Here is a 24,413-nt window from a genome sequence, read left to right as displayed (position 1 = left end):
ATTCAAAGGTCTGACCATAAATATATTGAATAGATTTCTTATTGTGTTGAATAACATGCTTTGTGTTGTTGAGTCAGTAAACTGAAATATCTTGAAAGTTCACTTTTCTATGGTCATTGCAGTTAGCATGTAGCTCACTCATTGAGTACAGCTTGTCTCTTTGACGCGAACAGATGCATAACACTGTAATTTCTGTTGCTGAATCATCAGCCTTCCCAAGCCCATAATAATGTGACAGGCTTTTTAATTAATAAGTCTGTGAATTTTAATGATAAAACACTCGAACCATGAGTGGCTGCGTGATCAGGGGGATGTAAATATAAGTAATGAGCTTTCATGCGTGAAAAGGTATGGCAGCCTCTGAAGCATAAGATCTACTGAAAAAAAAAAAAAAAAGACTCTCTGCAGAGCTATTTTTATAAGAGTTAATAAAAGAATGCATGTTATTTTGATTTATTATGCTGCATCCTTTATAGAAGAAATACTCAGGACCGAAGAGTACAGATACTCCTTTATTTGTCACAACAGATGCAGCACATCACTCTTGATTATATTTTGTGAATATAAACCACAAAGCAATTTATTTCATAGAAGGAGATAAAATGATCAACTCTCCTCACAATTTTCTGCTGATACTGCCATGATAGCTAGATAGCAAGAAAAAAATCACAGAATCACAGAATCACAGAATTGTAGGGGTTGGAAGGGACCTCCAGAGATCATCGAGTCCAACCCCCCTGCCAAAGCAGGTTCCCTACAGCAGGTCGCACAGGTAGGCATCCTGGCAGGTCTTGAACATCTCCAGAGAAGGAGACTCCACCACCTCCCTGGGCAGCCTGTTCCAGTGCTCCGTCACCTCACTGTAAAGAAGTTCTTGCGCATATTTGTGCGGAACTTCCTATGCTGCAGTTTCCAGCCGTTTCCCCTTGTCCTGTCTCCACTCACCACTGAAAAGAGTCCGGCCTCGTCATCCTGCTCCCCACACCTTAGATACTTATAGACCTGGATCAGGTCCCCTCTCAGTCTTCTTTTCTCAAGGCTGAACAGACCCAGCTCACTCAGCCTTTCCTCATAGGAGAGATGCTCCAGGCCTTTCACCATCTTCGTGGCCCTCCGCTGGACTCTTTCCAAGAGATCCCTGTCTTTTTGTACTGGGGAGCCCAGAATTGGATGCAGTACTCCAGATGAGGTCTTACCAGGGCAGAGTAGAGGGGGAGCATCACCTATTACATAGGTGATCCTAATATGTATTGTGTATCATGAACCCTAGAACAAGGTTCTATCCTGCCAGTAACAGCAGGATCTTTCACCAGTTTTTGGCCAGATCTTTCTTGGAGACCTGTTTTGGTCTGGTATAACTGTTTATTAAGTCCATCGGTCCTGGGTTCCATCTTTATGTAATAAGGCTATTTGGACAGGCAAGACAGAGCAAGGGTGAGAAGAGAGTCTGAAACATTTCAATTTACCTGTATTAATTTTTGGGATAATAGAAACAGGTGACATCTTACAGGATAAGTACAATCAGCCACCAATGTCAAAGTTGCTTTCTTGAGCCATGGTTCAGATAGTGTAGATGCATGCTTACTTTTTAGGCTGAGTGAAAAGCAAAGAAAACCTGTGGATGTTTATGGACATGAGCAACAAGTTTCCCATAAACTTTATGAGCAGTGAACGTGCACTAGAATTGCCACAGTATTATCATACAACAGAACAAAATTTGAAATTAAAATACTAAATCTTGTTTGGACAATGAAGAGAATTACATTTTCTCAGTACCACTGAAAATAAGGCCATTTTTAGAGTTCAGAGTTAAACAGCAGGCAACTACAACTTGAAATCGTCAGTATGAATTTCCAAAACCCAGGGTGGCAAAAATAGCCTTTCAAATGTCAACTAAGGTTTTGTCTTTGTAATGATAATAGTGTGGAAAAATATAGTATGCAGATCTCCAGGGGGTGTTGAATTAGACATACAGTGATAACAATTTTTAGTTTAACATGATTAGTTTAACATTCAACATCAGAGCAAAACAGCGAGCCATTACATTTAGGCATTGTTACAATAGATAGCACTGGTGCAAGGGTCAGAAGAGCATCTACACACTGTCAAGTTTTACTACTGAGATATAACAGTCATTCAAAATTATCTGAAAAGATTATAATTAATTTTCCTGATGAACACTGCATTTTGGGTGAGTCAGCAGTGTCACCTTGTAGCAAAAAAGGCCAATAACATACCAGGCTACATTAGCAACAGTACAGCCAGCAAAATAATTATTTTTTTCTCTACTGATGTGACATCTAGAATACTGAGTGCAATTTTAACTTTTTCCCCAACCCATGAGACAGATATTGACAAACTAAGGTCCACTGAGATGGCTGGGTGGTTGGAGCATACCCCATATAAGGAGAGACTGAGGCAGCTGGGTTTGTTGAGGCTGGAGATCAAAGAATAGAATCATATTATATCCCATGTTGGAAGGGACCCACAAGGATCATCGAGTTCAACTCCTTGCTCCACCAAAAATCAGACCATATCTCTGAGAGTGTTGTCCAAATTCTTCTTGAACTCTCGCAGCTCACTGCCATGATCACTGTTCCAGTGCTTGACCACACTCTGGTGAATAACCTTTTCCCTAATCCTCTCTTGACCCTGTCCTGACACACCTCCATGCCATTCCCTCGTGTCCTGTCGCTGTCACCAACGAACAGAGCTGCCCCTTTGCTCCCTTTGAGGAGAGGCAGCTGCCATGAGATCTCCCCTCAGCTCCTCTGCTAGGGGCTGAACACACCCAGGGGCCTCAGCCGCTCCTCATATACCTTACCCTCTAGACCCTTCCCCATCTTCGTAGCCCTCCTTTGGACTTTCTCTAACAGTTTAACATGGCTTTAGATTATGGTGCCCAAATGTGCACAAGTTATTCGAGGTGAGTCTGTACCAGTGCAGAGAAGAACAGAGAAAGGGGAAACCTGGCTGAAGTCTACTGCTACGTAAAGGTCATCTACAAGCAGTGCAAAGGTGAAGGGCAAGGGGCAATGGTTGCAAGTTGATATAAGAGAAATTGCAGCTGTTTAAATGAAAATTAAAACTTCAGAATAAAGGTAGAGCACATTGCCCCAGATGCAATACTTCACTCCTTAGAGAATTTCAGAACTCAGTTGGGCATGGTCTGAACAAGCTTTGTGCAGCTTTATTTGGACCATAGGATCCTCAAGAATCATTTCAAACACAAATAATGTGTCCAGGTCTGGAGCCCCCAGCAGAACAAAGACAGAGAGCCATTGGAGAGGGTCCAGAGGAGGCCCACGAAGATGATCAGGGGACTGGAGCACCTCCCCTATGAGGACAGGCTGAGGGAGCTGGGCTTGTTCAGCCTGGAGAAAAGAAGGCTGCAGGGTGACCTCATTGCATCCCTTCAGTACCTAAAGGGAGCCCACAAACAGGAGGGGAATCAACTCTTTAAAAGGGTTGATAACTGCAGGACAAGGGGAAATGGTTGTAAGTTGAGGGAGGGAAGATTTAGGTTGGATGTCAGGGGGAAGTTCTTTACAGAGAGAGTGGTGAGGTGCTGGAACAGCTGTCCAGGGAGGCTGTGGATGCCCCGTCCTTCCCTGGAGGTGTTCAAGGCCAGGTTGGATGGGGCCCTGGGCAGCCTGGGCTGCTATGAAATGGAGAGGTTGGTGGCCCTGCATGTGATGGGGATTGAGATTCATGATCCTTGAGGTGTTTTCCAACTCTGGCCATTCTGTGATTCTGTAATTCTTATTCTAACATTCAGAATACCCCCAGAGAAAAAAGGGAATTATGAGGTACATTTTGCTTGGAGGAAAAGACAAAAACAAACAAACAAACAAACAAACAAAAAAACAAAACCAGCAAATCACAAAATTATCTTTGAATGCTCAAGAGACACTGAAGTTTAGATTAAAATCACCTTTTGTCAAGGAAAGAGTAGCTAGTGACTACAAGGCAATTGTGGCTCATTGTATCATATAACTAATGGCAGCACAAAGTGAACTTAATAGTCGTGAAGAGACAAAGAACACTGAGCTGGCTATGCAATTCATTTGCATAATTCAATTTAAAAAATTATTCAGTTTTTGCAATTCCTGTTCAGAATTTCTTGCTTTTAATAGAATTTCGCTCAAGTTTTACCCTAAGCCACATAACTTGTTCGTTGTAAAATCAACAGGAACTCAAATCTCAGGAGTAACAATCTCAACCGAAAAGAATTGCACTGAAAAAAGAACCCTTCTTTGAGGCATCTTTTGCCTAACCTTAGTGGTGGAGCTAAATAATGTCTAAATGATCTCTGGTTATCAACTTCTATGTAACTGATTTGAGAAAATACCTTTTCTCAGTACACTTGTTTTTTCAACAACAGTAATAGTTGAATTCACTTTTAATATATGACAATTTAAAAATATTCATGATGTCATCAAAAATACTTTCTATCACTGCTTTAATGAAAAAATAGAAAGAAATTTGTTCAAGTAATGTCTACTAGTAGACTAGTTTAAAATCAATTTCTCCTGAAGAAAATGGATGCAAATACAATGTTCACTTGCCCTGGCTACATTTTTAATACTCTACTGTCTGTGCAAATATATACAAAGTCAGGAAACACGTACACAAAAAAATAATAAAAATCATGCTTGAAAGTGCAGGCTTTTCTGTGGATCAGAGCTGAGTTCTTAGATAATACAAAATGTTTCCAATAACATTTATGCTATCATTAGACATTTACCAAAGAATCAAAATGTGATGATTAGTCATATAAGTTAAAGTATGTGAAATTGCTTCATTAGGATATTTCACCTTCAAAAATTACATGATTTCAGCAGGTGAAATTCAAGTTATTTCTCTAGTTCTATTTTACTTTTGCTCACAGCAAAAGAAGTTTATTGATTTACTATAACTAATGCATTTGACATTTCTTATTTGATATGAATGAAGTCTGCTGAAACTCAGATAAATTTACCATGCTAGGTAGATGCTTCCTTGTCATAGCTGATTGAACTGCACGGCTGCATGGTCCCAAGGCCCACTCATAAAACTTCACTGGCACATGGAGGCTAATTTTTTAGGTTTTTCAGTGAGTGGGTTATAAAACAGAGAAATATAAGTGGTGTCCACAGAAGCAATAAACTGACAAAGTATAGGTCATCTATTCAGAAATGTGTGTGTTGCCTTATGTCTCAAAACTGTAGATCTGAGTTAGCTGTAGTAGTTATCATAGAATCATAGAACCATTAAGGTTGGAAAGGAACCTCCAGGATTATCTAGTCCATTCACCACTAACACTGCCCAATAAATCTTCAAGTCCTGCCATGTGCCTCAGATACTCACGGGCATCTCAGGTGGTTCTAGGCAACTCTCAGTATGCTAGTCTGGATTCTGAATATATTGAAAAAAATATTAAATTTATACATATGAGTACTTGACACTGTTTGCACTTGTGCTCTGAGCAATGAGGCACAGTTATGTGAAATGTTGTATCTTCAAATTCAAGAAGACTGTGTTTTTAAGTGAAAGTTGAATTTGTGTACTCTGTTTATGTCATAAATCAATCCCATGGTATTTTAGGAAAACACCACATAAAAACAGTGCCTACGTACTGTGTACATGATTTATATGTAGCTCCTGCAATAAGACTCTGAAAATCCTTGTCCTGTCATGGCAAGGATTGGCCTTCCAGTACTTGAAGGGAGCGTATAAACAGGAGGGGGAATGACTGTTTACGTGGATGGATAGAGACTGGACAAGGGGGAATGGTTTTAAATTAAGACAGGAAATTTAGGTTAGATATTAGGAGGAAGTTTTTCACTCAGAGGGTGGTGATGCACTGGAACAGGTTGCCCAGAGAGATTGTGGATGCCCCATCCCTGGAAGCAATCAAGGCAAGGCTGCATGTAGCTCTGGGCAGCCTGGTGTAGTGGTTGGTGACCGTGGCCATGGCAGGGGGTAGAAACCAGATGATCTTTGGGGCCTTTTTAATCCAAGCCATTCTATGATTCTATGATTCTATAACAGGAGATGTCTGCATGAAAAGTGCTGAAGCAGGGCTCTCACACTTTATGTCCTCAAGCACCGTATGCAGCTGAGTATATATGTATGGTTAAAGAGAAAGGCTTTGCCAGCAGTAAATCAGGAGGGAGAGGCACGCAAAGTGCGATGACTACATGCTGGTATCTCACATATTTACAGGAGTGAGCCAGCAGGTCTGAGTTCTCCAGCGTGCAGAGTCTTTTGCCATCCAGCAATACAGAATACCCAGCAAATATAATGTGAGGCTGTTGCTGCAGCTGCACAGTGGGTGCATGCTCTGAGTTAGCCTTCTCTGATGTCCTATGTAAAATTCATTCAGTGTTCTTTAAAGTAAACTCATAAATTGCCCTCTGGTCACCTGTAATCCTGGAGGCTTATCTCTGCACTTCTCTAACTGCAATATTAAAAAACGGATGGATTTTGGACACAGAATATTGTATGATTGATTTTATGCTTGAGTTTTGCCGTACAATGTGTGTAAGTGGGAGTTTTCATTATAAATCTCATTTTGAAGGGTTTATGACTAACTTGTTTCAATTCTCTCTAGGCTCAAAACCTGTTAGATATGTTTTACCCTGGAAGATAAAAACTATCCCAAAAATGAGAAAGGGAGTGAAAGAAAGAAAAAGAATGGTATAATTTTCTTTAGTTACAAGAACATATTTTGAACAAATATATGAAACACTGAAATCTGGAAGTCCTTATTTAAACAATAACTGAAATCATTAAAAATGTAAGAGCCTAAACACATTCACAGGAAGACAATTTTTATGTTCTGGGTAAAATACATGTATCATTTAGGGAAAAAAAAATATCTTTCCAATATTACTGGAAGTGGCTTGACTTATACAGAAGAATCAAGGAGGGTAATTTTAAATTTCCTATAGCTCTTCCATGATTAAGAAACACTCATTCAGAATTTAAGGATATAACTTTCTTACTCATGCAAATGAGATTTTACTGCCTAATGACTGACTTTTTAGGATAAGCAGCATGGTGCCTGAAAGGATGCTTGAGTAGCCAGAAGCAAAGCACAGAAGTTCACATGCAATATATGGGTGTATTCTCACCCACAAAATGCATTGCACATTGTTTCAGCCTTTCTGTGTGCTTTTCAGACTTACCTGAATAGAAGTATTCAGATGACAGAAGAGAACCTAACAATGAAGTCCCAGCCTTCATTGAAGTGTCAAGTTTAAGGTTTTAAGGCTTTTTCCCGAAGTCACAGACATAGGAAGCATAATTTCTACCGCTGCAAAATTGCCATAATTTTTGAGAATACATTTTCTACATTTTTACTTCAGGAATTGTTTAGGCGTATGGTAGATGGTAGATACACAAAACAGGCTCTTGAAGTTATAGGAATGAACGTGAAGACATGAAAGCAAAGTAAGTTCTTTGGTAAGAAAGTTCTGTTTACCTGTATATGACCAATCAACTTCTTCAGTCAACTTCCGCTGCTGTCTGTAGTATCCGTATACCAAATCTGCAAAATAGCAATGCATTTACAATATTAAAAATAGAGGCTAATAGGAACATGACATATAGATGACTCTCTCAACTCCAAGAAGATAACACTGTGGAAATTACTGATCTATGATTTACTTAGTCTGTATTTTGAACTTCAAACGGTGAGAATAGTTGACTAGAATACAAATACCATTTGTATTGTATCATATAAAGGTCACAAACAAAACAATGTGTTTTTTATGTGTTTTTTTTCAGTTTATCTGAATCTCGTTTGTTTTTCAATTCTTAACTTTTAGCTTTACACTTGACATCATCTGTGATGTCCTTCAGAAAGAACCAGACTAAATTACTTGAAAGTCAAGGAAAACTGAACTTCAACTTCAGTATAGTTAGACTTCACAGTTTTTCCTCTATCTTTATATTATTGATGCCATTTAAAAATAATGAAGAAATATTCAAAAATTTCACTGCGGACTAGCATCAGCACTTTAACTAATGTATGTGTATCTCCATAAACCCTACTGAGAAAAGCTAGATATTCAACACTTTTTATAACATTGTTTTTCTCTAGAGAGACTGACTGTATAAATTGATTTTTTTTCTGACTACCGAATAACCTTCACCACTGTGCTCTTTGCTGGCATAATTCTAGCAATACTGCTGATGCATGCACATAGAAGAATGTGCCCCATACTACTTATTATTATATGCAAATTGGATATTTCTTTGGTAATTTCTAGAGTAATAATATCTTCACAAGTTTCATCAAATACTGCTCTGAAGAGGCACAATACAACCCATTTAAGAAATAATTGCATATGAGCACACATATGGATTGTCTCCTTGAGAAAATGCCATGGAATTTTGCTCACATTCTGCAATAAATACAATTTCATGAAACAGAAGTATAACATCCACTTATTTTTCTTTAATAAGAACAAGTCTGTAGCACTGCTTACAGTACATTCAATCGCAATTGCTATTTGGAAGGTTAGCACTCTTCAGTGCTTTAGAATGATTTTCTGCTACCTATCTGAAGTCCATGTATTTTAATAAATTCATCTGCAACCTCCACGAAATTGGAATTCCTTTTCAATGTTTTTTTCTTCACTTTCTTCCTCCCCATCAAAAAAACACCCTTGTAACACTTAGCAACATTCAGTCATGACTAAGATTTCTACAAAAAGAACAACCCTCCCATGTGAGCAGCAGAACCGAAAGCAGAGGCAAAGGGCCTCATGTGCACGGGTATTGTCTTTGGACTGTGTTTTCAAGTCAGTATGCATTGTGCCTGCATCTTTAATTAATTATGTAAAAGAAAGCTGTTTAAGTTCTGATTCACAGGTGTTAGTTGCTGTCTCCAATTTCCTCCTTTATCCAGTGTCCTCCTAATTGTTGCTTCAAACAATCGCTGGAGCATTCATATGCTAAGTGCGCAGGGTTTGGGCGTGAGAGCGTCCCACCACTTTCTAAACTCCTCATGGAGGCCTGATGGACAAGGAGCGATAGCTTCAATGAGCAAGAAAAAAAGGGGCAAGGTTCACTTTTTTTGGTGCATTACACACTTACAGACCCAGTAAATCTTACGGAAAGTCTTTATAAATGCCAGGAGACCTTAGGAGTTCATATAGCTTCTCTCCTCTGCCATTCACATATTGTGCTACCGCACTCACAGACAGTGATTACCCGTGGTCTTGGGATTGCCTCTTTCTGGTACACGAGTGACAAAGTGGAGGAAGAAAATAAAATTTCATTTGGGGAAGGGAGCAATTGAGGAATGAGGGGTGTCAGAAAAAGTGTGTGTTTCTATAGGAATGTACAGGGACAAGCACATGCAGCACTTCCTGCAGTGAACTCCACTACCTTCCCTGGCAAAACCTCACCATGCATGGTATAAAGCCTTGCTGTGTAAACACCCAGTGATCAGCTGAGAGTACAGAGACCAACTAGGAGAAAACAGTTTTAGAGTTAACAACTTGACAACCATTTTTCTTTTGGAATATGACAGCATGTATACCTCTATTTAAATAATGTATTCAAGTTCCTAATGTGTAATTTAAATTTGTATGGTATTCATAAGAAAGCCTTCACAAAAGTCTCGTGGTTTTATATGTAAATCTACAATTCTGATACTTGAACTTTTAATCATCTCGAGAATCAGCACAGCTCTTGTGATGCTGACCGCCTCTTCAGACAGTACACAAAATAACCTGAGTTCTACTGCTTGAGGTGTTGTTTTATGAAGCAAAAAAATCCTTTATGTTCTCCTCTGCTTTCAGGAGGCTGTTGAACATGTTTCCAAAGACTGTTGATTTATTCATAGTGCAAGACAGCTCAGTTGTGGGATCATTTTTCAGTTGTTCTATGGTTATCTTTCTATGTACGTCAGGGAGGCATCCAAGATATCATTAAATCATTAAATGCTTTTTGTTCCCTTCTACCCTCCTTCAAAGCCAGGTTTTCTGTGACTTGTTTCCTTTCACATTCTGCATACTCCCAGAGGCTGATAAGGTTAAGAGTAATGGTAGCTAGTGCTGCACCGTGTCCTGGTTTCAGCTGGGCCAGAGTTGATCTTCTTTACAGTGTCTGGTATGATGCTATTGTAGTTATGGCTGTAGGAGAAAAACAATGTTGATAACACGCCAGTGTGTAAGCTGTTGCTGAGCAGTACTGCGCAGAGCCAGTATCAGTTTATTGTATTGTCCTGCCAGTAAGGGGGCACAAGGAGCTGGGAATGGGCAGAATCAGGACAACTGACCTAAACTGACCAAAGAGCTGTTCCATACCTTATGACATCATGTGAAAAAACAGTAAAACTGAGGGGAATGGGCTGGGGGGCAGCTGCAGCTCAGAGGCTGGTTGGGCATAAGTCAGCTGGTGGTAAGCAATTGCTTGTGCATCACTTCTTTTGTAAATATATGTATACACATATATATGTAATCATTACTGTTATTTCTCTCTTCCTGTCCTGTCTCAATAAATAGCTTTTATCTCAAGCTATGACTTCTACTTTTTTTCCTGATTCTCTCCTCCATCCCACAGGGAGCAGGGGAGTGAGTCAGTGAAGGGCTGTGTGGTGTTCAGCTGCCTGCCAAGTTAAACCACAGCATAGTGTTTGCGAGGGGAAGCTGGACCAACCTATTTGTTCTTGACCTTGTTTCATGCTCAGTCACAGAGAGAAAACAGAGAAGATAAGTTTCTGGTTAAACCATAGAGGTGGGAGTAATAAGATCTTGTAGATATTTTTTTCCAACTATGCGTGAGTATCCAGGTTTTCTTCCTCTAAACATGAGTTTGATGTCTCTTTTGCATTTATGGGGAAGTCAAGTTGTTTTTTATTTACTTCTGTGAATGAAGCATTCAGAACCTCAGTTTGTATTTATTCATCAAATGTAAAGGTAAAAAGTGAATAGTTTTAAGATTAAAATAAATGTCTGTGAATGAAATCTTGATTTGACACTCTGTGCTGGGATAACAAAGCACAGAAAAAAATTAAAAGAAATGGAAATGGAACTTTGAATCTCTGATTTTTGTCAGGGCAATCTTTTAAAAGATGCTGAGGCAACAAGCCACAGTGCCCTCCAGAGACCCTGCTCCTCAGGCTGAGAGAAAAGGGTATTGAGAGGACAGTTCCTGAGACACAAGTTTGTTTGGGGATGCCACACTCAATATGCTGCTTTGCTTTGCAGGATACAGAGTGTATTCTGTAATTTTATAGCAGGCTGCTGTAATTTTACTAGGTCTTTATACCTGTCCTTTTTGCCAAGGTGGTGTCAATATACCAGTTGCTAGATTCAAAAGAACAAAGGGACAATCTCCTGTGGTTTTGCCCTTGCTAACCCTAAACGACAATCTGAACTTCTTTGCTGCACTGCCAACAAAGCCTCCATTTATGAAATTCTGTTTTACCTATGGAAGCTGAGACACATTTAGATATAAGATTTTCTACAAATGAGGTGCTGATGTTCTGTGTGTAAAGTAGAGGTAGGCACTCAACTCTTCACTCAAGTTGTCAACATTGCTTGTCAACATTGCTTGGTCCTAGGAAGTCACAAGTCACTCACTACTTTTCTCCTGTCCCCAGATGGAACTGAGGAACAAGGAGGGTAATGGACAATGGCAACACATTATAGTCATGTATGGCATTAAAATCAATACAAATTTCAATTTACATGGATAGGATTGGATTTGTGGTTCGTATCTCAAGGAAGAGTATAGAAAAACACTGGATTCCAGCAAGGAATTGGCTGACCAGAGAGGCTGTGGATCCCCCATCCCTGGAGGTATTCAAGGCCAGGCTAAATGTGGCCCTGGGCAGCCTGGTCTAGTGGTTGATGACCCTGCATGTGGCAGGGCATTGAAACTAGATGAACTTTGATATCCTTTTCAACCCAGGCCATTCTATGATTCTATGATTCTATGATAAGGATGTAAGCAACCACTGAAAACGTGCTAATTTTCTCTTTGAGAAATATGAAGTAGAGAAATTCTCATTTTAAACAAAATTGTGCCTTATGAGATCTCCTTTTCATACACTTACATTATTGACACTGCACAAACTGGGTGTTGTCAGTACTAGAAGCTTATACAGGTTTGGAATAGATTACAAAAATCTGTGAATGAGAAATCCACAAACACCTCTTAAACAGAATGATAGCACTTTTGGATCACTATGTCCCTGAACCAGACACCAATAAAACTGGAAGGATTATACTGGAAAATTATCATTACATATTTATTTTAATGTACTTCCCTCAATATTTGCTATTGCCTGTTGCAAGGTGTTATCAGAAAAGTGGCTTGACCTAGCAAAACATTCTTCAAATTTTTATTCAAATATCTATTTGTACATTATTCTAATACATACCAGCATCTGAGAGCTTGCCCAGACACTCAGCAAGCTGTTCAGAAGGACAAAGAACTAAGCATCCAGATTCACGTTTCCTTCTGCAAAGACTGACCTAAAACCACTGAAGGCTCTCAAGGTGAACAAATTTATGCCTAAAAGTGAATGCCTTGTATGCTACTCATCCAAATACAGTAATGTAGCTATGACTTTATGCTCTACTTGATCTACTATTTTTTACTCTTCAACAACACTTTTACAGAACATAAGACATTTAGAAAGTCATATTTTTAGACTAAGACACTGGAGAAGAGTTAGGTTGAAACACAAAGTACAAATTGAAATAGTATGATAAGAACAAACATGAAATTAAGAAGAAAAGAATAGCTGAAACAGGGACATGCAGGTAGCTAGTACCTTAAAAGTAGGGCACTGGACAAAGATCCTACAAATAAGTCAGAGAGAAAGACAAAATGCACAGCTGACATAATATTTTTTCTTTAAAAAAGCTACATGTGATTAGCAAAATAGATGCTTAACACTTTTCACATATTAAAAAAAAACAATAAATAGATTAGAAAGGCTTTTATTATATATTCTACTTCAAAAAACAATCTTAAATGAAACTAAAACTAAGCAAAATCACCTCTGTTGATAAATAGGGCACTTCCTCAATAAGTGTCCTTATTTTAGCTCCTTCTGCTGACAGAAAGTCTCAGGTCCCGTTTGTATACCTTTCAACATCTTATCATGGTATAGTTTCATTTTCTTGACTTCAACGATTCTTGATTTATGCTGACAGATGAATGAAAAGATTCAGAGCACAGTACGTATCAATCCCTTTGAGACAATGAGCTACATTTGTCTAAATATCGTCTCTTTCATGGATTTGTTCAATTTGTTAATGTCATCTGTAAAACTCTTAAAAACACCAAGATGTTTTTATAGCCCATTTCTACCATTTCATACATTATTTCTCCCAGAAAGTCAGTGTCTAAATCTTTTGTCAAGATGGGTTTGAGAATTCTGACAGTCCTAGATAAATTTAAAATTGTATTTTTTTACCCACAGTTCCTTCTGGGTAGGCTTATTTTAGTCATAGATACATTTTAAGGTATCTATAAAGAGAGTCAGTTCTCTTCATCATGCTGGAGTGTAGGCTGCTCACTCTGATACAGACTGAAAAGTGAAACTTTCTGTGCAATAAATATGAAGCCAAAACAGAACTCCTCTTGAAAAGTGACAATTGTGTGCATTTACTAAGAATGTGCATTTACCAATACGGATTGCATTCAAACGTGGAAAAAAGAAAAAAAAAAAAAAAAAAAAAAGACTGATGAGTTTAATTGAAAACTAGCTGTCATTAAGCACCAGGATATTAACAAGAGCTCTGTTTACTTCAGTTGTCACAGCTTTATAGTGAACAGTGCCATGAATTAAAAGGATAATACCTATAACTATGGTTTGTAAATAACATTTAACCACAGTTTTCCAGTGCATCTCTATATACAAAAGCAACAAGACCTCCCTGTACTCAGCTCTGGTGAGGCCACATCTCAAGTACTGTGTCCAGTTTTGGGCCCCTCACTACAAGAAAGACATTGAGGCCCTGCAATGGGTTCAAAGAAAGGCAACAAAGCTGGTGAGGAGTCTGAAGCAGAGGGCTTATGAGGAGCGGCTGAAGGAGCTGGGAATGTTCAGTCTGGAGAAGAGGAGGCTCAGGGGAGATCTTATTGCTCTCTGTAACTACGTGAAGGGAGGTTGTAGTGAGCTGGGGGTCAGCCTCTTCTCTCGTGTAACTGTGACAGGACTAGAGGGAATGGCTTCAAGCTGTGCCAGGGGACATTCAGGCTGGACGTTAGGAAACACTGCTTCTCTGAAAGAATGGTCAGGCACTGGAATGGGCTGCCCAGGAGGTGGTGGAGTCACCAATCCTGGAGGTGTTAAGGAATGTCTGGACATTGTGATGAGGGACATGGTTTAATGAGAACTGTTGGTGACAGGTGGATGGTTGGACCGGGTGATTCTGTGGGTCTTTTCCAACCTTGAAGATTCTGTGATTCTATGATTCTAACAAGGACTCCAGTTTGACCAGTTTATGTTCTACTCTATTGCAGTTTTACATGCCTAGAGTTTACAAAATGCACTATTGTGAGCTCAGAATACCACAGAGTATGGCCAAACTGCTTAAACTTGCTGCTTCTGCTTTCGTGGTGACTACTGGCAAGGTAATAGCGTATGTTAGATGTATCCTTCCATTTGTGATCTTGTACATTTGGGCATTAAAATGGTCTGACAGACTTCAGCTTCCTGCACAACTATTAGCAATCAGATGAAGCATTGATTATATTCAGTTTTAAGACTTGCTAGGAGTCCAAGTAGCTTTCAAGTGCCAGCTCGTTGAAAACAAGTAGACAACAGAGTGTATAGGTAGGGAACTGGTATCTTTCCAGAAGAGATGTTTTTGAACAGGTACAGGTGAGTGAAATTAGATTCCTATGAAGCTCTTGGGCTACATACAAAGTAACCCAGGAGTCCTGGATGACTAGCCTGCTGTTGAAGGATGTTTAGCAAATTTTAGGTATCTGAAAAGAAAACCAGAAGGGGCTTAGGAAGAATGTAATCTATCTGAAGATGTACCATGAATGTTCAGTGATTGCAGTGAGGCAAATTGGGTTTTATGATAGAGGTGGGAAATTCTATTCAAATGCAGGGATCAAGCTGTGCCTCCTGAAATACACTTTTATACAATTGCTTCTTTCCAGACTCTTCTCCTTGAACCCACTTGATCTTATAGTGCTACACATATAAATTAACAGAATCACGTTAAAAAAAAACTAGGAGAAAATCCAGGCCAGACATGAATAAACAAAATTCAACCAGGTCAGTGAAATTACAGGCTTCATTTTAAGATGAATTTGCTTCTGTTAGCACTACCAGAGAAATAGGAAAAGAGAAAACTGAGCAGAACTGGACTTTCCTTAAATGTTTATAGCAATGATAATGTAATTGTATTTGCATGACACTCTTCAATGGCACTTAATGTGTGTACCTATTTTTTTTGCAAAAAAATAAGAAGTTCTCTTCTCTAGAATATTTAGAAGAATAATTAATGAAATGAAACATATGAATCAACCTACATTGTTCTGTCATCCTATGAATTCTTTGGGGAAAGATGTCATACTAAAATTAAAAAGGACCAAAAAAAAAAACAAACAAAAAAACAACAAACCACCAAACAACAAAAAAGGGGGAATATCTTGAAACCCCTCAAGGAATCCAAGTATAATCTTAGGTTTTACAGGCTTTATGGAAGAATGGCAACTTCAGAGGGAAGTGAGCACATCTGGGCATTCCTCCATGTTTTGCCAACTTGTACACAATGCAAGGAGAGTTTTGCACAAAAGTTGTATTTTCAATAATCCAGGCACTAAGAGCTCCTACTAGGCTCTTGCTAATCAGCATGTTTTACTTCTTTTGAAAAGCAAGTGGTCAGTATCTGGTCCTCTGCTTCACCAACCATGAATGAGTATGGTACACTATTCTATTCTGTTATACAGTGTTGTTATTTTCAGATACTGCTGAAAACAAAAATATGTATATTGATGGCTCCTGGAAGTGCTTGTTTACTGCAGCTATCTACAGTAATCTACTCTTGGTTTTTCCCATCAGATATTTTGATAAAATGTGTGAGATATCAAACAAAATAAAATCATGCCATTTGAAAATAAAATTTCTTCAAATTTCCTTTCTCGATCTCATTTTTTAATTCTTTTCTATCCCTCGTTATCTACGCTTCATTTACCATTTGATGTACTTTTGAGGTCTAATTCTGTCTTAGATTTCTTATATGTACAAGGCAGTACCTTGATGGAAACAGGAAGCCCATTCTAGTTCTGCCCTATATCACCCACAGAACTGGAACTTTAGAGATATGTTCAGAATTCAGATAATGTTTGGCAGTGGAGACTCAGGAGAGTGTCAGACATTTTGCACTATCGATGTAGTCATGTACCTTGTTCATTTGTATTTAAACTATATACTCTTCATCTTGGAGAGGAGAGATAGATCTGCCAGGGAAGTTACACAAGGCCCGTGTGAATGCAACAGAATGTTACACCACTATACAGGTAAACACCTCTATCTTCCAATCTCCTAAGATCTAATTTATCTACATTTCATGTAGCAGTAATAGAAAACAGAATAGAATACAGCTTTATGATTTCAGAAAAAAAAAGAGCCTGTTTTGCTAGTTCATATACTTTATGTTCTTTCTTTATACATAGGTTGTTCTGAAAGTAATGCCTCCTATTTATTTCCATGGAAACTACAATAAATATAAAGAGCACAATAACACTATTTGATAGAGTGAATTCTTGGCTACGAAACACTATTTTTCAGCACAGTTACCACCAATAGCTATGCATTTGCACCAGCAGTGGACAAGAGCCCTTGTGCCATGCTTATAAAAATCTGCACCATCAGAGTCAAACCCTCCATTGCTGTCACCGCTGCTGAAATGCACCACCCATTGCCTCTCCATGCTCAAATCCACTGCTTCGTCTCCATCAACGTTCTGCAAGCACAGATGAATGTCAATGTCAATGGGTGCCATTTTTTTCTGCAGGGAGGAATTCAGTGACACACCTTTGCTCCATACACACATCCAGGTCAGATGCCATTCTGTCAGGCTGCCCCTCTGCTGCCATCTGTCACACAGCAATAAAATGCAATGGAATACTGGCAGGAAGGTTCAACCCCTACTGCCGTACCACCAGTATCCACTTCTGATGTCACTGGCCAGCAGAATAAAATAGGAGGCATTAATTACAGAGTAGCCCTTTATGCTTGCTGAATTCTGTCTCCAGACATAAGCCCAGTAGAACAAGGTTTGACACAAATGAGGAAAAAATAGCCCTATAAGATGATAGATACATGGTTTAATCAATCATTGTAAACATGAAATTTCACCTTTCTGCAATAACCATTTCCCAATATAATCCAACTTTTCACTAAGGCAGTAAAAAGCCTTTTTCCAGGTCTCAGGTGGTGGTGGCACTCCATGAAAAGCCTTAATTTGTGCACTGAACCACAAAATGGAGGTTCTGACCTCTTGTTACTTGCAATCCTACACTGAGTGTATAACATGGTTTGAACTGAAAATCCCATTGAGGCAATTCTCTCTCCAGGTTCAGATTAGTTCAATACAACTGAAAGTTCATATATTATGGCAGTCAGCTGTCAACACTCAATAACTGACTGCAAATTGACTATGACTTCCTAGCAGTACGAAATTAAATCTTTGAAACTAAAATCAGTACACCTGACAATGTCATTATGATTCATAGGCAATTTTTTTTACCGCAAACTAAACACTGTAAGACACAGAAATTAAATACAGCGTGTCTAACTAACAAATCTGTTTTCAGTTAATTTCAATTACTCAACTACCAAGATTAAATGATTTTAATTGCCAATTAATAGAGTAATTAACTGCACTGTCAATTAAGTACAATCAGAATTAGAGGAAAACATTATCTAAAAATGTGTAGTGAGTTAATGGCTTGTGCACACTAAAATCTTGTAAATAGATTTCAGTGCACCTAAAGTGACTTGTCAACTTACAGGTTGCTGACAAAGCCATTCCCATATTGGGAATTCAACTGCCAAAGCTATTTGCTGGTTTGGATCAGGTCTCCCAACAGAACTAAGGAGTTGGAGCTCTTAAGCGATGAAGAATTAGTTCTCCAAAGGGAAACTGAACACTGAACTCCCACTGTAGGTTCTCAAAGAGTCTCAAAGCCCTTGACAAACAAATATCTGCTCTTGTTGTGGGTGTACAGTGCTAAAATCCTGGATAAAGACATTAATTAACAGGCTAGAGGAGGGATGGGGAGGAGAGAGGAGGAGAGAGGAGAGGATAGGAGAGGAGAGGAGAGGAGAGGAGAGGAGAGGAGAGGAGAGGAGAGGAGAGGAGAGGAGAGGAGAGGAGAGGAGAGGAGAGGAGAGGAGAGGAGAGGAGAGGAGAGGAGAGGAGAGGAGAGGAGAGGAGAGGAGAGGAGAGGAGAGGAGAGACAAGCGTACCTCTGACTATACCAAGGCAAACAATGAGTTTTAATAATAGGAATATATTAATATAGCTATACTACCAAGTATAGCAAAGAAAAGTCAACCATTCTCAGTGAGTGTTCAGAGTATTTGCCAGAGGCTTTTGCTAAAATTTTACTGTTCCTGGCTTCATCCTTGACAACAATAGTTCATAAATGTACACACTGCCAAAAAGCAGTGACATGCGTAAGGCATGACTGTGAAGTGAGGATTATTTCTCTCTGGTAAGAAAGGGCTTATTAAAGTCTGGTAAAGAGACATGGCCAGCTTTTGGATTGCAACTCTATACACTCAATTTGACAACTTGTAGGTAATGTATTTATATCAACTGAAAATGTTTACCTAGGAAAGTAAACATGTAACAACACTACATGATATTCAGATTTGATTGGTGCAGCAAGAAAAATTATTCTTAAAAAAGGTATTGAGAAAAACTTTTCTTTATTAGGTTTTCAGTTAATGTTACCAGCTGAAAGAGGAGACTGGGAAACCCCTGGAGAGCTAAAACCAGTTCTTCAATATATAGCTGGAGTCAAAACTATGGAAATTTGGAAGTAGGTCCAAAATCAGTCTTAAAACAAATAATTTGTGAGGCTTCATCTGAAAAACTGTATTTTGTGCAGTTCTTGCAATCTTAAAACCTATCAAGCACAATGAAATGGGAGAGAGGGAACACTAATGAAAGTGACTGTGGAAAAGCTCTAAATAAAGGAAGATGGAAAAGGTTACAAATGCTTATTTTGGGATGAAAATAAATATAAAAAATAATGAATATAGCTGAAATGAAGATTAGGAACTTTTATTCTCCCTCTTTCTACAAGAACAACAGCCAGGGGCATTCATGAGAAATCTGAAAGTAAGAGATTCAGTGAAAGGGTATACTTCTTTTCACATGGAGGCAATTATCACCGCAGGAAACTGTTGAGTCTAACTACTGAATCTAACCGCTATGTGAAGATCAAAATAGCTGTGAAAATATTGAGAATGCTTGAGTTATCACATCACATCTAGAAAAGAGCCTGGAATAGATGTAATTACGTATGTATGAGAAAAGACTATTGAGTATCTTACTGCTACCCACTGGGAGGTATCACGTTCATTCTTCTGAAGCATCTACAGTGGCCTCTGTCAGACGACAGTGAATTCAGGTATGACCCAAGACAGCTATTCCTGCTATACAGGAACGACCCATGGCATTTGATACACTCCATTCTTGAAGAGAACAGGAGTGAACAAATTTTGGCCTAACCAACACTGCAGAGAATACTTTTTATAAACTCTCAGGCAGTGTTATTTTCAAATGTCATAATTCTGTGATTCCTCACTGAACATTTTTTCCTCAAAAATTGATTCTTCTACAAAGGTTCTTTCTAGGTGACCACCTTTTCTTTTGGGCAGTTTCTACACATTCTTCTCTATCTAACTGTTTTTTCAGGTGAACTGGGAGAATAGCCTTATTTGGGCATTTCCCCATATGCTTTCCATGAAGGCAAAGAGATATTACTAAACTGTAAACTCGTTCTTTTTTTCTTGCAACATGTAAGGAAGTCCTCCCTGCAGTTGCCTGCTCTTGTAGTAAAAGATAATTTTGCATGTCCAGTAAAAACATCAGTCAGTATAATACTTACTTAACTGTTGTGTGTTGATGAGATGATGCTGTTGTTTGCACTGTCATCACCTACCAATGGTCTTTTCTTCTGACTTTGAGCAGTTACCATGTTTCCCATTATAGCTTTAATGTCCAAACATCTCCACTGTTGAACACACGCAGGGGACCACAGCTCTTATGAAAACAATTTCTGGGATTTACATCTCTGAAATTGGATAATGGGCAAGTACCAGCTGTTCATGCTGGGTTAATTCTGAGTTATGACTTCAAAAATCTGCCTCTTTCCACTGGAAAGCTGTTGGGTAATGCCTTTCTAAAGGAAAGCCAGGAATTGTACTTACAATGCTCTCTCTAAATGCAGCTTCGCATAACAATACAGCATATTCATTTAGCCAACGTTGGTATAAAATGCTCAGATAGCACCAGAGAGATAGTGTAAAAAACACCTGACATGGATTAGAGACACCACATCTTTCATTTTTTTGTATTCATTTCATTTATTATTTCTAACCTCGGCAACTAACCATCATCAAACGAAAATCATCCCTAATGCAAATCTACCATTACACTGTGAAACTATCCTGCAGCATATTAATTAGGCATATTAATTAATTATTATATATTTTACTTTCGTTATCTGAAATATATGACAGTGAGACAGGTATTAAGGTGGAAAATAATGTATAAGCTGAATACTCAAATAATCATAGGTTGCCTAATGCCACTATTCATTGTACTGACATTTAATTTAAATGTAGAACACCCCAAATGAGGCTGCCAGGTAGGATTTCCTCCTGTTAAAGGTAAAGAGGAATACAGTCTCAATCACTTTCTTATTACCAGGGCAACTTACCAGCAGAAACATTTGTGTCTGAGGAAAATCAAGATGAAGTGGAAAAACTAGACCTGACGTTTTGTTATGCCCTATTAAGGTCAGTGTAAGAGAATTTGATGGAGGGACTCTGAATCGCCATATTTCCTCAATAAATTCTAGTTCTAACCTCCCAGGTGAGCTGGCCACCCCAGAGCAGGTCTCCCATCCCACCTGTGAAAGCACTGAGGATTTCTGCTGCTGAATTTCTGGTACTGAAAGGACACTACATGAATTCACTTAGCTCCCTGGCACAAGGCAGGTAATGAGCCAGGACTACTACTGCATTTTCGTTCCTCTTGTTGCCTGAGTAGAGGATGTAAATAACTGCAGGATCATTTCATCTTTATTTCAGGGATCTATCCATTCTTCAGCTGTTAATTTTTTGATGTTCTTTTACTGATAAATCATCTATTTTAATTGTAGTGGGTTACCAGCATTAAGCTCTTTGAAAGAGAAACCCTTAAAAAACAACGTCTAGCTCTGATTAAGTTGACTATCTGAATTCAAAGCATGTCTTGACTGCTTTCCATGAAAACAACTGATCCTTTTCATGGGTTAATGCCATTGTAACTTCCTCTACACATTGAACAGATTACCATGGACACAAATTCAGACTCCTTCCATTCACACAAGGTCCCTAGAAATTTACATAAGTCGGTAGAGAGAACAGGCAGCCAAGCTTTCACTGCCATGAATATTGCGATGAAACTTTCAACAGTCTGTATCTTTGTGTTCTAAAAAACAGTTTACAGCAAAAACTGCAATTCAGTTAAATGTTAAGGAAAAAAAATACTAAGAAAATATTTTAAACAGTCTTTTTAGCACATAATCTCTACTCAGTTATCTTAAATTAATTTGCTGCCAAATCAGAGCAGTTTGGAAATATCCTATGTACAATAAAAAAATGCTACTTCGTTATACCCTAATACCAAGCTTTTTATGTCAGAAATAAAAAACTCTGAGAAACAGAAGTGAACTTATAGCACATGAAACAAAACAAAGATATAATACCTGCATTTGACCAAGAAGGTGTACTCAATACAGTTTGTGACTTAAAAATGACAGGGATTTTTGCCATACACGCTCTTCCATATTGAGACTCAGTTTCGTCAGTTTTATTCAAAAAAGTTCCCTGGTCCATAAAACATCACTGTAGTTTTGTATTCAAGAACTTTGTATGCAGAGAGGCCAGGACAGGATCATCCAGAAGCTGAATCTATTGCAACTGTGTTTAGATATCGTGAATAGTGATCCATTTTAAAAAGAGTGAGGTGGATTCCAGTCTTCCAAATGCAAGCATTCCTACCAGATTCTGTGCACCTAAATTACATTAATCCTTCCTGAAATGTTTCCTTGAAAAGAAGCAGTACAGCTTCTATTAGAAAATGTCTCTCGAAGAGAAAATCAGACCTTTCTGAGGAATCTGGTTCTATCTTATTAGGCTAACCTTTTGGTGAATGGTATATTACGGGATGAAGAAAGGTCAGTGCATTCCTTGAAAAGCTCTTAATCCAAAGGCACTGAGGGATGCACAGCTTGTCCCAAATACTTCAGTTTATATGTCAGGAACAAACTTTTCCTCTAACGTTACCCTACTCACCTTAAAAGCAAAGTATGCATTACGCTTTAAACTGTGTGCTCATTCAAACACAGGTTTAAGAATTACTTCCAAACAATGAAATATATTCCATAGTAAAATAATAAAGAGAGTTTATTAAGAGAGCTTGGTTTGTCTGACTACATTTTTCAACCATTTTTTCTCAGTGAGAGAAAATTCTTACTTAGTAGTAAGAACCTTTAAGATGACATCAGTACCAACGCATTGCATGATTATATGATTGCATGCATGCATCACTATATTGTCATCTCCACCTGGGACTTCAAGGCTAATATTAAGGCTGTTTCTGGAAATGAAGCATCCTGACACTCTGAAAAACTCAAATCCGGAGTTTCCAAGTGATATTTGTCAAAGGGCACGAACAGAATAGATAGCTTAGAGAAAAAGCTGGAAAATTTTTCTTTGGTCCATACATAACAAGCAGTATATTAACGATATATTATTTCACTTATGGGAAATGCAAATTTCTTAAGTCACGAACGTTGATTATTTGAAGTTTGCAGTAATTCACTGCCTCTTTCCAAATGACAGGCGTCTGCAAAAATGTAGTATGCCATGGCAAAAGAAGAGAATTTTTTTTCTTTTTGTATGTATGAAATTAAGCATGAAGTAAGCACTGTATTTGAGGAAAGAGTAAAGCACACCTCTTGATGGTGTACTGGTTACAATCCATATGAACAGTGCCTCTGAAAGTTCTCATGTGGCATTAGGCATGGCTATACTACCATTCAACAAGACCTGGACAGGAGGAGTCTTAACAAGAGCAAATATAGGATCTTGCATCTGGAGAGGAATAACCACATGCATCAGTACAGGTTAGGGGATGACCTGCTGGAAATGAGCTCTGCAGAAAAGGACCTGGATGTCCTAGTGGACAAAAGGTTGCCCATGAGCTAACAGTATGCCCTTGTGGACAAGAACACCAATGGAATCTTGGGGTGCATTAAAAAGAGTGTGGCTAGGGAGGTGATACTCCCCCTCTATTCTGCTGTGGTGAGGCAACATTTAGACTACCGTGTCTACTGGGCTCCTCAATTAAAAAAAAGACAGAGCTCTCCTAGAAGGAATCCAGCAGAGTGCCACAAAGATGATAAATGGCCTGGAGCATCTCCTGTATGAGCAAAGACTGAGTAACCTGGATCTTTACAGCCTGGGGAAAAGAAGACTGGGAGAGGATCTGATAAATGTTTAGAAATATCTAAAGGGAGGTAGGAGGCAAACTGATGAGGCCAGGCTCCTCTTGGTGGTGTGTACTGATAGGACAAGGAGCAATTCCTAAAGCTTGCAGACAGGAAATTCCATACTAATATGAGGAAGAACTTCTTTACAAGTAAGGGTGACAGAGCAATGGAACAGGTTGCCCAGAGAGGTTATGGAGTCTCTTTCTATGAAGAAATTCAAGATCCATCTAGATGCCTATCTGTGCAATGTATTGTAGGGTACCTGCTTTTGCAGGGAGATGGACTACTTGAGTTTACTTCCAACCGTGTGATTCTGTGATGACAGATAAGAATAACAATAAATAGGTAATTGTCAAAAGCCTATTTTGGAAAACTTCTAACCTTCATCCCAGAGAGGATATTTGGTGCTTGAATAGTTGGAATATATGGATCAACATTAACTCTCCCCTCTATTGCACTGTTGAGGCACAGGAGAGGAAAAGATCCAAAGCAACATGAGATTCCAGGCATCTTGCAGCTGAAGCTAGAAAGAAAAAACTAATACAGGCCTAGCCTTCTACTGCAAATTCTAGCCTTTGCAGAAATGTATTTTGGCTTTAATTGAGAGTGTGTAACAACATGAAGTTTTCAGAGGACCATGGCTTCTGATAAACACCTGA

General features: G+C 38.7%; 1 protein-coding gene across 7 annotated transcripts in view; it reads right to left on the bottom strand.

Annotated features, from left to right (window-relative positions):
- Positions 1 to 24,413, bottom strand: part of PTPRZ1 (protein tyrosine phosphatase receptor type Z1) — a 131,879-nt gene that overhangs the window by 86,882 nt on the left and 20,584 nt on the right. For all 7 annotated transcript variants that reach the window (XM_052668908.1, XM_052668910.1, XM_052668912.1 and 4 more), the window contains exon 2: positions 7,469 to 7,534. In XM_052668908.1, the coding sequence (XP_052524868.1) occupies positions 7,469 to 7,534 (66 nt within the window). The remainder of the gene's footprint in view (positions 1 to 7,468; positions 7,535 to 24,413) is intronic.

The sequence above is a fragment of the Tympanuchus pallidicinctus genome, unplaced genomic scaffold, assembly GCF_026119805.1.
Source record: "Tympanuchus pallidicinctus isolate F22 unplaced genomic scaffold, pur_lepc_1.0 scaffold8, whole genome shotgun sequence".
In the NCBI taxonomy this organism is placed as follows: Eukaryota; Metazoa; Chordata; class Aves; order Galliformes; family Phasianidae; genus Tympanuchus; species Tympanuchus pallidicinctus.
This window is presented reverse-complemented; position numbering and strand designations above follow the sequence as displayed.